A 13,585-nucleotide genomic window follows, 5' to 3' on the forward strand; every position below is an offset into this window, starting at 1 on the left:
AGCCTAGGTGTGAACTACTGTTGAAAGCATGCAGGTTGTGTAAGCAAATAGAGCAGTCACAGCACTGCTAGTACTTAACAGTTTGGATACCAGCAATACGAAAAAAGTTATAAATAAATATATTTTTGATTTATTTAACTATATTTATTTATTTAATATACACAATAGCACCCACATGATCAGTTTCTGTTATGGAGTATCTGAATCTGTTAATCAGACTACCCATACTTCAGTTTTACCGAAAATGTTTTGACTTGAAAGCTGGACAATGAGTGAAGAGCTTTTGTCTGAGTGTGTCCCCTAAAACATTTGGAGAACCACACTGGAAATGGATAACTAAAGTTTTATTTCTTTTAGTTCATATATATTAAAAGCACCTAATCCACACTCTAGCTGTTATCACAATTTCTAAAACAATCCATACTAAATATATTGAAAATAGGCCTATCGATTAATCATAGTTAACTCATGCGATTAACTCAAACAATTAATTGTGATTAAAAAAATTAATCATGATTAATCACAGTTTTAATCACACTGTTAAACAATGGAACACTAATTGAAATGTATTAAATATGTTGGATGTTTATCTACATTTTCAAATATATTGATTTCAATTACAACAAAGAATACAAAGTGTACAGTGCTCACTTTATATTATTTTTATTACAAATATTTGCACTGTAAAAAATGATAAAAAATAGTATTTTTCAGTTCACTTCATACAAGTACTGTAGTGCAATCTCTTTATCGTGAAAGTGCAACTTACAAATGTAGATTTTGTTTGTTAAAAAACTGCATTCAAAAACAAAACAATGTAAAACTTTAGAGCCTATAAGTCCACTCAGTCCTACTTCTTGTTCAGCCAATTGCTAAGACAAACAAGTTTGTTTACATTTACAGGAGATAATGCTGCCCGCTTCTTATTTACAATATCCCCTGAAAGTGAGAACAGTCATTCGCATGGCATTTTTGTAGCCGTCATTGCAAAGTATTTACATGCACAATATGGCTTTATTAACACAGCACCACGAAGAGACATTGGATTTCTGGAGCAAAAAATGTGAGCTGTCCCTTTTGATCCCCAATCTATGAGATATTGGTAGTTTCTTTGGAGACTAAGAAGATATAACACATGGCCCACCCTTACAAATGGAAAATAGTTGCAAGAGCGCAGTGACCAGAAGGGAAGATGTGGTCTGGTCCCCAAATGAAAAAGCAGATAGTATCCTTCATTTGTCTGGACGCCAGAGCACTTTACTTAAAAAAAGATTTATTTTTCAGCGTCAGAAATTCAGCTGTGACGTACACAAACTAGTGATTACTCAACTGATTGGCAACTAGAAGAGGTATTAATGTCAGTGAATATGATGCATACAGTAGGAATGTGAACTGAGAAGGTAAACCAAGATATGCTAATTGGAGAAGGTGATGCAGAGTTGAAACTGGGTGTGCATCCTTGCTTAAAGGAGAACATTCTTCTCCACCCAGTGTAATCTGTACTGCTTGTGAAGCCATAGTGGAGGCAAAGGGCCTGATCCTGCAAATACTTACACACGTGTGTAACTTTACTTACACAAGTAGTTTAATTGACTTAAGTAGGACTACATTTCTGTGTAAAGTTATTCATGTGAGTAAGTATTTGTAGAACTCAGACCAAAGCCTGCAAAATGAACATCATAAGTATTATTATACCTTGTCCTGCTACAAATACCAAAAGTTTCTCTTGATATTTTATCGGTTCAGTGTTGTCAACTCTGTGATTTTATCACATATCTTTTGTAACTTTGTGTTTTTCTTGAAGCTACAGTTCTTAGAGTCATGAGAATCTCAGCTTTCATTTTAAAAAAGCATGGTTGCATAGAAAAGCTGGGAAATATGAACCATAAAGGCTCAAAAAACAGTAGGAAAATAGAGAACCAAAACCAAATAATTCATGACTTTAGAGAGAGTATCATGACTTTTGGGGGCCAGACTCACTTTTTTTTAAACACTTGATGTTGACAATATAGAATCATAGAACTGGAAGGGACCTCGAGACATCATCTAGTACAGTCCCCTGCATTCATGGAAGGACTAAGTATTGTCTGGAAAACTATCCCTGACAGGTATTTGTCTAACCTGCTCTTAAAAATCTCCAGTAATGGAGATTCCACAACCTCCCTAGGCAGTTTATTCCAGTGCTTAACTACCCAGACAAGAAGTTTTTCCTAATGTCCAACCTAAACCACCCTTTGCTTCTTGTCCTAGCCTCAGAGTTAAGAAGAACATTTTTTCCTTCCTCCTTGTAATAACCTTTTATGTTCTTGAAAACTGTTATCTCCCCTCTCAGTCTTCTCTTCTCCAGACTAAACTAACCCAATTTTTTCAGTCTTTCCTCATAGGTCATATTTTCTAAACCTTTAATCATTTTTGTTGCTCTTCTCTGGACTTTCTCCAATTTGTCCACATCTTTCCTGAAATGTGGTGCCCAGAACTGGACACAATACTCCAGTTGTCAGTTGCTTCTAGGCTTTGCTATCAAACAAGAAATGGCCAATTGCAAGTGATTGTGTATCATTATCTAAATGTTAAGACAGAATAATTGTTTTACAGAGCTGGCTAGAAACATCAAACCAATAATATATTTCCCTTTCAAGAGAAGAAAAGACTACATTCTTGTTTACACTATTTGCTAGAATTTTCCAGCCAACCTTTTGATGGCTGTTATAAGCCTATAAGAGGGAAAAAAGGGAACCTTAGTGAAATTGCACCATGAACAGTTATGGCACTTACAAATAATTATTTACTTTAATTTTTTTTAACTCTGGGCACTTAAAAAAAGTAAAACAAATGTTTAATACAAGATTTTAAAAATCTGTAACTCATGTATTAACTATCTATAACATAATCTACACTATACTATAGCAACCAGCCACAACATAATCTTTGTCAAACAAAACCAAAAATTGTAATATTGCATCAGAGAAGTCAGTTTCTTGAAGAGACAATCTGTGTTGGTTAGTTCACTCTTTGAGATTCAGTTCTTTTTCCTGTTTGGGGTGTTCCTGACATATGGGGAATGAGCATGTGAGTGACTGTGACACAGAATGTGAAAGGTAGTAAATTCTTTCTGTCTAGTCATTGCAACATTCTCTCTCTCTTTCCCAAGAAAGAAGAAAAAAGGACAAACAGGCAAATGAATATTCCTATGTAAAAGCTAATGATGGTTGCCTGACTACTAATCACTGGAAGAGCCCCACCAGCCTTGCTGGAGGCACAGCTGTAGCAGGTTAGCAAATGGAAACCTTAGGCACAGGAAACAGGATAACACCCCAAACATTAAAAATAATAAACCTAATATTTTAGATCAAGATCCAAATGTCTTTATCGACAGTAACCTTTATTGAGTTTTATTTGTTTGTTTTTTATTCCTTTCCCCATAGTGGAGAGGATTGACAAGTTCTGATTTCTTTTACCCTGACCCAGCTGTTTGGTCTGTATGGCAAATATCCAGTCAGATCAGGTCAGAGTAGTTTACAGAGACAAAGTGCTAAGAAAGAGAAGTAGGAAGAACACAAATATCTTTAATGAATTTGTAAGTTCTGGTCAGCTTGATAAACTGGCTGCCCCTTTAGTCCAGCTATAGCACAATATATTACCTACAAAGGAATCTAAGTTCAAGACTCAAGATTGGTCAGTCACTCCCAGGCCAGCAGAAGCTTGGAATGCTGCAAAAGTGGTATGCTCAGTAAATGGGGTGAAGAAGCATTTTAAATCACTCTATTTCAACGTTCCTGATAGCTTTGGGAGTAAGTTGTGATAGTCCACATAGAGTAAGATTATTATAAATTGTGGCTGGACAAGGTCTACTAGATAGAGTTGGTCAAAAAAAAAATTCTGTAGAAAATTCAGATTTTTTTTTTGTTGCGGGGGCAAGAGGGATGAAAAATTAATGTTCAATATGAAAAACAGTTAACAGAAAATGTTTAGCCAGTCCTAATACTAGATAACTGAATCTGCAAGTACAGGATGTGGTCTCTGGGACTGAATTGGAGCTGTTCTGTAATAATTCATGAATACTGTATGTTGACATGGTTATTGGGATGTTTACCAGCTGAATATATTGGTGTAGTTTAATAGGGGGTTGGAAAAACAAGCAGGAGGAAAAAATGCCTCAAGATAGATAAGCCCCTTCTCCACAAACACTTGAGAGTTGAGATGCTGTGAGAAGAGGAAAAGGTCCATTAACCCAGCAGATCAAAAGAAGTGAGGTAAGTTTAAGAGAAACTACACCCTCTAGAGGGGAGATGTTGTTTGGGGGAACTAGAGTGGGGGCACAGGGCACCCATTGGGGTGTCTGAAGAAGTACTTTTACCATCAAGGGATCTTTAGGGAAAATAGACATGTGCCTAGGCAGTTTGTTGCTTTAAAATCCTCTCTCTGAATGCTTTGTTCCTACTGTAAAATAAATAATACTTTTGGTTTAAGAAAGTTTCGTCCAAAGTTTTGTCAACAAATGAAGATTAAGGTAGCACAAACAAACAAACCAACAGAAGCCTCAGAGCTAAAAAGGGTTCTGAGAACCCTCCATAGAACAAAATATTAATGAAGCAAGAATGGTAGTTTAGTATTGGTAGGCTAGGAGAAGCAGGTTTAAGTTTATACTTGTTAGTAGTAAAAGGACACTGTCCATATTAAAATAAGATGTATCAATTTATCTCAAATTATGCAAACAAGTTGCTTTCTGTGGGAATGACGAAAGAGTTGCCAAAAATCAGAAACACCACAAATTGACATAGGGTATAAACTGATATATATTAAAAGTTTCACTGTTTGTATAGTAAACTTGTTCTTAAAATGATTAAAGACCTTTGATGGGTATTAGGAGATCTGATCTTTATTCCTAGCTCTCTGTCAGAGACTTCCTGGGTGTTCTTGGGCAAGTCCCTGAAGCAATCTCTGTGCCTTTAAAATAAGGAAAAATACTTCACCACTTCAAAAACATAGTGTGAGGCTAAATTTGTTTGAAAAGTGCTTTGAGATCCATTCATGAAAGGTATTATTGAATAGAAAATAAATATTCCTATTTTGCTCCACTGTCTTGAGATTTTAAAAGTCAGCTATTTAATTAAAGTGGTTTTCTGATCTTAATACAAAGGAAGTATCCTGGAAATGTACATGTGCATGCACCAACAAAATTTGTAACAGTCCTTAAAGCCTTAGAGGAAAAAAGTACTGTGTAAAATTAAGATCTTTACTGTAAAAATGTCACGATAAGCCTAAGGGTACAAACAAACAATGCAATCACCAGTTCAATTTTATAGAGTCCTTTTAAGGCTCCATTCAGAATGAAATTTTATTTCCACACTTCAGACCATATATACAGCCACAGGGTTTCCATGGCTTGACTGCTTTAGAACCTAATCCTGTTCCAGAATCTAAAAAGAGTTTTTATTTGTAATGATTTTGTGGAACTGAGGCTCTAATCTTTGACAGTATTCTCTACCCATGCATAACAGGAAGTATTGTTTCCTCACTTACATTTATATACCTGTTGAGGACTGAAGACTTTATACTTTCAGCCAACCACATTAAAGTTGACAGTTTTTCAAAAACTTGTTTATTGGACTAATCTAAACTCAAAAAACCTAGAGTAGATGGCTGGAGGGAAGCCCCATTGTAATAATGGCTCATTCCAAACCTAGATACCCAGCCAAAAATGTATAATTCAGGTTTTGTTTGAGCTGCATTTCTAACCCTAGTTTTGTAACCCCAAACTTCTGGGCAATGGGGCTGCGCACTCATGCAGGGCAGTGTGTCTGGCTCCGGTCAGGTGGCGCGGCTCCCAGACATGTTGCTCTGAGTGGCATGATAAGGGGGCCGGGGGGTTGGATATGGGGCAGAAGGTCCTGGGGGGCAGTCAGGGGACAGGGAGCAGTTGGATGGGGTGGAGGTTTGGGGGGAGGGGGACAGGGAGCGGTTGGAGAGGGGGCGGGGTCCCGGAGGGGGCGGTTAGGGGCAGGGGTCCTGGGAGGAGGCTGTCAGGAGCGGGGTGGGGGGGGGGTGTTCTCCTGCTAATAGCTCATCTTAATTAATTAGCCTCTTAGAGTTGGTATGACAACTTCCACCTTTTCATGTTCTCTGTACTGTATGTGTGTGTATATATATATATATCTTCTTACTATATGTTCCATTCTATGCATCTGATGAAATGGGCTGTAGCCCACAAAAGCTTATGCTCAAATAAATTTGTTAGTCTCTAAGGTGCCACAAGTACTCCTGTTCTTTTTGCGGATACAGACTAACAGGGCTGCTACTCTGAAACCTGTCATTTAATAATAGAACTACTGCCATGTAAAAGTAATGCAGTGTGGATCACCTCATATACCACCCACTCTGTTTAAAAAGTAGTTATAGAGATGTGTATTAGATATTCCAATATGAAGCCATTGATGAGTGTCTTATTTCCAGTAAGATGCAACATACATACATAACAAAATTAGAACAAATATTAAAAGGTGGATAAGCAGTTGTAGTAGGCATCTAATGGGGAAAGAGCTTTGAGATTTTACATTAATGCACACAGTGACAGTGTATTCTATTATTTTAAAGAAAAACAGCACAAGATCTGAAGTGTTCATGCCTAAGCCTGAGCCCTGTGAAGAAGCGGATGGGGTGTTTTGCCTTCCCAGTGAGCTTGGACAGAATAGGCTTTGAATAGGCAGCATCAGAACTTTCTGAAGAGGCACCCAGTGAAACCTATATACGTGGGAGCACTCTAAAGAACTCCCAAAGTAAAAGGTGCCCTAAGTTCAATATGTAATCTAATACCCAGAAAGAGCTTTGCTTAGTTTTGAGCATTGGTCCTACTGTCAAGTCTCTGGCAAGCTAAAAATGCTCCCCTCTAATCTAAATCCCCTATCACATTTCCTTTGCAGTTCCTGAGCCAGCTCCCTTTATCAGTTGCTTTTAATTAGAGTTAACTCAGCTTTAAACCAGATCATCTATATGTAAGGAAACAGCTCACAACATTTTGCAAAGAGTAAAAAGAGAAGTAAATAAGTCAGGCCCTAACCAATATTCATGAAATGTAGACCCTAAATGGATGGACTGCGAGTACTATTCAAAGTAACATTAATAACAACTGTGGTTTAATATTAAAGATAGGGGGAGTCTCGGAGACACTCCAGATCTTTTCAATGCTCTATCCTCCTCACTGGTGGTAAGGGCCAGAGGAGATGCAGGATTGGAGGCACTAGTACTGGGTTTACAAAAGTGCCAGTGTCATCAGGTCCACACTGGGAAGGGGCCTATTATGGACCCCTCTAACCCATCCACAAGGCCGGGTCTGGACCCTCACACGGGGCAGTCCAGCACCAGGTCTTACTGTGTGAGCGACTCCCAGCCAGCAGGTCTCGCTTGCCTATAGAGGGCTTGCCACCTAGCAGCCAGGCTTCACCATGTCAGGCTGAGCAGGGCTGCTTGCTACAGGGCCAGTGGGCTCTCGGGAGTTGTGTCCCAGGGACCTGCCCCATTCCCCAATGTGACTCCAGCTCCCAGTGGTCTCTGCTACCCAAAACCTGCAGGGCCCTGTGCAGAGGATGGTCTGGTCTTGGCCGGGGGGGCGGGGCGCGGCTCAGGCAGGTCCGGCCAAGCAAGCGGGTCCAGGGCCGGCTCTAGGTTTTTTGCTGCCCCAAGTTCTGACAGCGCAACTGCCCAAGCCAAAAAAGTGTGGCCGGAATGCTGCCCCTGGAATTGTGCCGCCCCGAGCACAGGCTTGCTTTGCTGGTGCCTGCAGCCAGTTCTGAGTGGGTCCTGCTCCAGTCTGGCTGATCGCAGTGCGAAACCCGCCCCACCCTGAGTCCAGCCCTGAGCCGCCCCACCCTGAGTCCAGCCCTGACGCACTTCTGGCTCAGCCCAGCAGACACAGTCACCTCCTAGTTAGGTGGGGGGAGGGAGGAAGGGGACTGGGTGTGGAAGAGTGGGTCTCTAGGGAGTCTGTAGAGGGGTGCTAGGCAGTGAGGGGGTAGGGAATGCTGGGTGGTGGAGAAGGTTTGTATGTTTTGGGTGCTGGGCAGTGGAAGGCCGGTGGGGGGTGGAGGAAGTCTGTGTGTGTTGAGGTGCTGGGCAGTGGGGGATCTGTCTGGGCCCTGTGCAGTTGGGGGGGTGGCTACAGGGGGAGGGCACAGGGCAGTGGGGGCTGTGGGAGATCTCCAGGCAGGAGGGTGCTGGGCAGAGGGGTCGGGGGTGGGGGTCCTCTGGGCAGGGGGTGGGAGGGCACTAGGAGGTGTGGGGGGCATTGTGACAGCGCCGGCTCCTCCTGAGGGGAAGGGGCACGCTGGCAATGCAGCAGGCCAGCCCAGTGTGCGTCTGGCGGCTGCTGGTTTGTAAACAGTGACCTTCCACTGGGCTGGACATTTGTGCCATGTCCCATTGCCCCCATCCCGGCACCTCGCTCCAGGGACCCCTCCCCTCCCCTCCATGCCCCACTGCCCCCATGGGGGCCCCCAAATATGTTTGGCGCTGCGCCCACAGAAGGTTAATCAATCTGGCCCTGGGGGGCACTTGCCACAGACCATTAGGGTCAGTCTGTTTTACAGTCAGGAAAGGGGATTGGCGTGTAGGTAGAAAGACATCCCATATTAGGGGCTTTGTCTTACACAGGCAACTCTTCCCCCCTCCCCCCCCAAAAAAGTGTCCTGATTTTTCACACTTGCTAGCTCGTCACCCTGTCGGTGCGGGAGAGGCTGAGCCTGGGCCGGAGGCACTGGCAAGGTGGGGCAGGAGGAGGAGGCTGGCTCGAGCCACCTGGGTCTGCCGCTGGCCCCGCTCTCTGGCTACGTCTGGCTGGCCCGTGCCGGCGGCTGGCTACCTGCGCTGGACACGCTGGGCCCGGGATCCCCGCCGAGCGGCCCGCCCTTACCTTTCGGAAACAGCCGCGCTCTGCTTGCTGCGCCGCCCGGCAGCCCCGGGGCACCAGGGTGTCCGTCATGGCTCGCCTGACAGTGTGCGCGCAGCGCCGCCCAGCCTGAGTGAACCCCTTCCCGCAGCCCAGCCCCACGCCCCGCACGGGGCGGGGCGCCTGATCCGCCCCCGAGCCCGCCGCCGCGCCGCCCTGCCCAGGGTGCTGGGGAGAGGGGAAGGTGGCGCCATGCGCCGGGGGGACGCCGCGACCAGCCACTTTTCCCCCCCGCCCCGCCCCGCCCGATCTCCCCAGGCGCGGGCTTCGCCCTGCCCCGGGCTGTCCGAGTGGCGCCCTGAGGGCGGGAGAGGGGGTGGCATGGAGGCCGTGAGGGGCTGTGGGCCGCTTGCTCATTTCGTTGCCCCCTGATTTCCTTCGCTGTGACTTCCTCCGTGTGCCCTTGTGCCGCCACACCTACCCTGGGTGCGTGGCGTGCACGCAGGCTACAAGGAACGAGCGACACAAGTGCCCTTCCCCAGAGCCTCCCTCCCGCTTGATTCACGGGGCAGCGCCCAGCCCGCTGCCTCGCTGTACTGGGCCGGCTCCGATGGGTCGGCGGGTGCCGTTTGCCTCGCTCCCCTCCTCCCCTAGGAAGAAGCGGGCTCCTGTGATTCTGTTTAGTAAAATCCCGGACCCTTTCTGCTCTGGATGCCCCACTCTCAGCCTTCCTCATGGCACGCAGCCTGAGGCTGGCTGGGTATCTCTGCTGTGAAACGAATAATCTGTGGTGGTGGCATATTATGTGGCCTCAGAAGACTTTATTCATGTTTGATGAATTTTCCCTAGTGCATTTTCCTTCCCATGCAATTGTATTAAATACCAGCCTCGAAAGCTGCAGGTGCGTCTATTTCATCAGCTCACGTAGTTGGAGACAATGCCTTCCATTTGCCTGGAAATTGTCCCTGCAGGGAGCATTGTCCCCCTGGCGCCGGGAGCTGCTGGCTTTGTTTTCGAACACACATTGTCATACCAGTTTTCCTGGGGCCGTTTACTTCCCCTGATTTCTCTGTATTTGAAGCTTTCATCTCAAGAGATAATATGGTCACCCTGGCTCATTACTCTTCTCCATGAGTGATTCATTTTTCAGCGCTTGGGGGAGTATTTACAAAATGCTGGTCAAGATAATTAATAGCAAGAAAGAATTACTGCATATGCTGTGTACTTACGTGCTCTGATGTTTTCATTTTAAAGCCCATTGTACAGCAAACTAATACAAATGACAACTCGGCAGCGAGGGTGGCAGGAGCTGTTTTTATTTGTTCTTGTACAATGGTACAATCAGGCTCCATTGTTTATTATTATTATTATGTATTTAGACTAACGCAGTAGTTTACACTGCGTTACACATTACACTTTTTAAAAAAATTCTTCCCCAGTCGATACAATAAATTGTAACCTACATCTCAAACCTTTATCACCCAGAAGCAGCAGAAATCTGGGAAGAATTTTGACAAAATCTGTTACTCAGAGAGCCTAGTTCTGCAGGCTTTATACAGACTAAAATCCTTTTAAGTCAATGGACAAAAAAACTAAATAAACAATGCAAGATTGGACCCAAAATATTTGAGAAAGTGTTCCTCAGAATTGCAGAAATCTTCAACACTTAAAATTAAACCTCTCATCCTTCAAAAAAAAGTTCCATTGTATAACCGGTTTTGTAGGTACTTTTGTTAGAGAGTCATATAAAGAAGTTTAAATATTAGATACCAAAATAATGTGCTCATTACTGCACAGCCCTGACCTAAAGAGATCAGTGGACATGTACTGATTAAAGATGCAATATATCAAAATACTTTATAATTAACTTTCCATGAGTAGAAGTGAGTATTGGTGTTTCTTGTTTTTTTCCAACAAATGCTCTGTAAGTTTAAAGTGTGATGTAACCACAGTCTTCAGAAAGAGGAGAGAAAATCTGCGGAGGCAACTCCCCATTATTTAGGGAAAATATCTTTGACATTCTCTCTTCTTTTACTGCAGCTGCATTTTTTTAAGATACCAATGTTTGAAGAATTATTTATGGGTTGTAGTCTGATAGGCTGCACATCTATTCAATGTTCCCATGGAACTGATATATCTTAGAAACAGCAGTTCAGAAATTTGGATCTAAGGGCCCAATCCTGCCCCTGTTTAAGTCCATCAGAATTTTGCCATGATTTCAATATATTAATTCAACTACCTTTCACTAATCCATGTCAGTTGTAGGTCCCATCCAAGTCAAAAGCAAAGCCAGACCCAGCTGTTTCATCTTTTTAACTGGTTTCAGAGTAGCAGCTGTGTTAGTCTGTATCTGCAAAAAGAAAAGGAGTACTTGTGGCACCTTAGAGACTAACAAATTTATTTGAGCATAAGCTTTCGTGAGCTACAGCTCACTTCCTCGGATGCAACAGACTCTCCTTGATCTCTAAGGTGCCACAAGTACTCCTTATCTTTTTAACTATCTTTGCTGCTTTTAAAATGTGCTTGACTCCAGAAGCACTTTCCATTCAATTGATCCATCATTCTCCAGATAGACATTCCAATCAATTGACTACTACTGGAATGTGACAAACGCATATGATGAATATAACTAATATAGTAATTTTCAATCTCTGACCTCTGTCTTTTGAGTCTGCATTTCTTGTGAGATCACAAATTTGAAAAGTGCACCTTTGGAGAATCGCCCATCACACTGTCTCAACAAAAGGTAAGAGGGAGAAGAGAAAGCAGAGCTTGTGTCAAAGATAGTCATAAAATAATGGTGGTGAGATGTGTGAGAATTGTTTTCAGAAGCTTGTCATAGTTTTACATCAATACATGATGATACTGTGTCATGACAATGAAGCATCAATAGGCAAAGATTGCAACATAATCAGGTTTCGGAGTAGCAGCTGTGTTAGTCTGTATTCGCAAAAAGAAAAGGAGTACTTGTGGCACCTTAGAGACTAACAAATTTATTTGAGCAGAAGCTTTCATGAGCTACAGCTCACTTCCTCGGATGCAACAGACTTTCGTTGATCTCTAAGGTGCCACAAGTACTCCTTATCTTTTTAACTGTCTTTGCTGCTTTTAAAATGTGCTTGACTCCAGAAGCACTTTCCATTCAATTGATCCATCATTCTCCAGATAAACATTCCAATCAATTGACTACTACTGGAATGTGACAAACGCATATGATGAATATAACTAATATAGTAATTTTCAATCTCTGACCTCTGTCTTTTGAGTCTGCATTTCTTGTGAGGTCACAAATTTGAAAAGTGCACCTTTGGAGAATCGCCCATCACACTGTCTCAACAAAAGGTAAGAGGGAGAAGAGAAAGCAGAGCTTGTGTCAAAGGTAGTCATAAAATAATGGTGGTGAGATGTGTGGGAATTATTTTCAGAAGCTTGTCATAGTATTACATCAATACATGATGATACTGTGTCATGACAATGAAGCATCAACAGGCAAAGATTGCAACATAATCAGGTTTCAGAGTAGCAGCCGTGTTAGTCTGTATTCGCAAAAAGAAAAGGAGTATTTGTGGCACCTTAGAGACTAACCAATTTATTTGAGCAGAAGCTTTCGTGAGCTACAGCTCAATTCATCGGATGCAACATAATCATAATAATCATAATCAGGATAATCCTTCCTGTGGCTTTTGTGAGACTCCATTAATTGACAAAATGACTTTCTAGTTCTACAAGGCTGGGGATCACTGTTTTAATATGTTGTCCAGTGGGACATGTTGTCAGGTGGTCTAGGGACATCTACATAGAACACATCACCCCACATCAGCAATACCAGGAGGGATGAGCTGGAGTGCCGATGAGAAATGCAGTCATGAAAGTAACTGAAATACTTTCCTCAGAGATTGTATTTTCTAAATGGACAACCTATCCTAAATTCTTAGTTATTGAGGGAAATCTTCACTTATTGATATATTTTGCTTTCCACCACCAACTCTCTGTATAACTTGTTTCATGAGTAATGTACCCGAATGCATGGATGCTAAATATCTAAACTGTATTCTTAAATTCATTCACCTAAATTTGGGTTATTGCTGATTATGCACTATATGTATCTTATGACTTTAAAAGCAAACTTTCTATTTGTGGATAATCTAAGCACTATACCCAGATGTACAGACGCTCTTTTCTCAACCTATGTGTTATATAATTTTTTAACATTAGCTTTAATAAATTTGTTATAGCTGCTCTCTTCAGCCCAAAGACCTTCTAAGAGTGAGATGGAAACTTCCCTAGGATGCATTCTTTTGGGTGGAGAAGTTCTAGAGTGCAGAAGTCAGGCTGGAGGCAGCTTAAGCTATGAGGGCCAAATTCCGCTCCATTACACTGGTGAAAGTCTGGAGTAACTGAGATCACAATTTGCCTTCTGAGTTGTGCTGGATGATGCCTGCAGCCTTGAAGTTTACTTTTTACCTTTGAGTCAAAAGTGTGAGGTTTGGTGAACTGTGTTTCATTATTCTTGTAGAATACCAGTGAGATGAAAGCACTTAAAAGAAGACAACGTGGTCTAAAAGTGTATGATCCCTCTCCCATTGCAGTCAAGAGCAAATGTCTCATTTGTCACAGTTCAGGGACACTGTACCTGTATTCCAGTTCAATGGTCCATCAAGGGCACACACTTTAGGCTCCCAAGTCCTCAGCCATCACCTCTCT

General features: G+C 42.7%; 1 protein-coding gene across 1 annotated transcript in view; it reads right to left on the reverse strand.

The window, feature by feature from the left end:
• The window catches only part of RHPN2 (rhophilin Rho GTPase binding protein 2), a 42,696-nt gene extending 33,674 nt beyond the window's left edge, over window positions 1-9,022 (reverse strand). Inside the window, exon 1 of the mRNA XM_074968727.1 lies at window positions 8,906-9,022. Within this exon, the coding sequence (XP_074824828.1) occupies window positions 8,906-8,974 (69 nt within the window). The 5' untranslated portion in view covers window positions 8,975-9,022. The remainder of the gene's footprint in view (window positions 1-8,905) is intronic.
• Window positions 9,023-13,585: the final 4,563 nt, after the last annotated feature.

This window comes from Natator depressus, chromosome 12, assembly GCF_965152275.1.
Source record: "Natator depressus isolate rNatDep1 chromosome 12, rNatDep2.hap1, whole genome shotgun sequence".
NCBI lineage: Eukaryota > Metazoa > Chordata > Testudines > Cheloniidae > Natator > Natator depressus.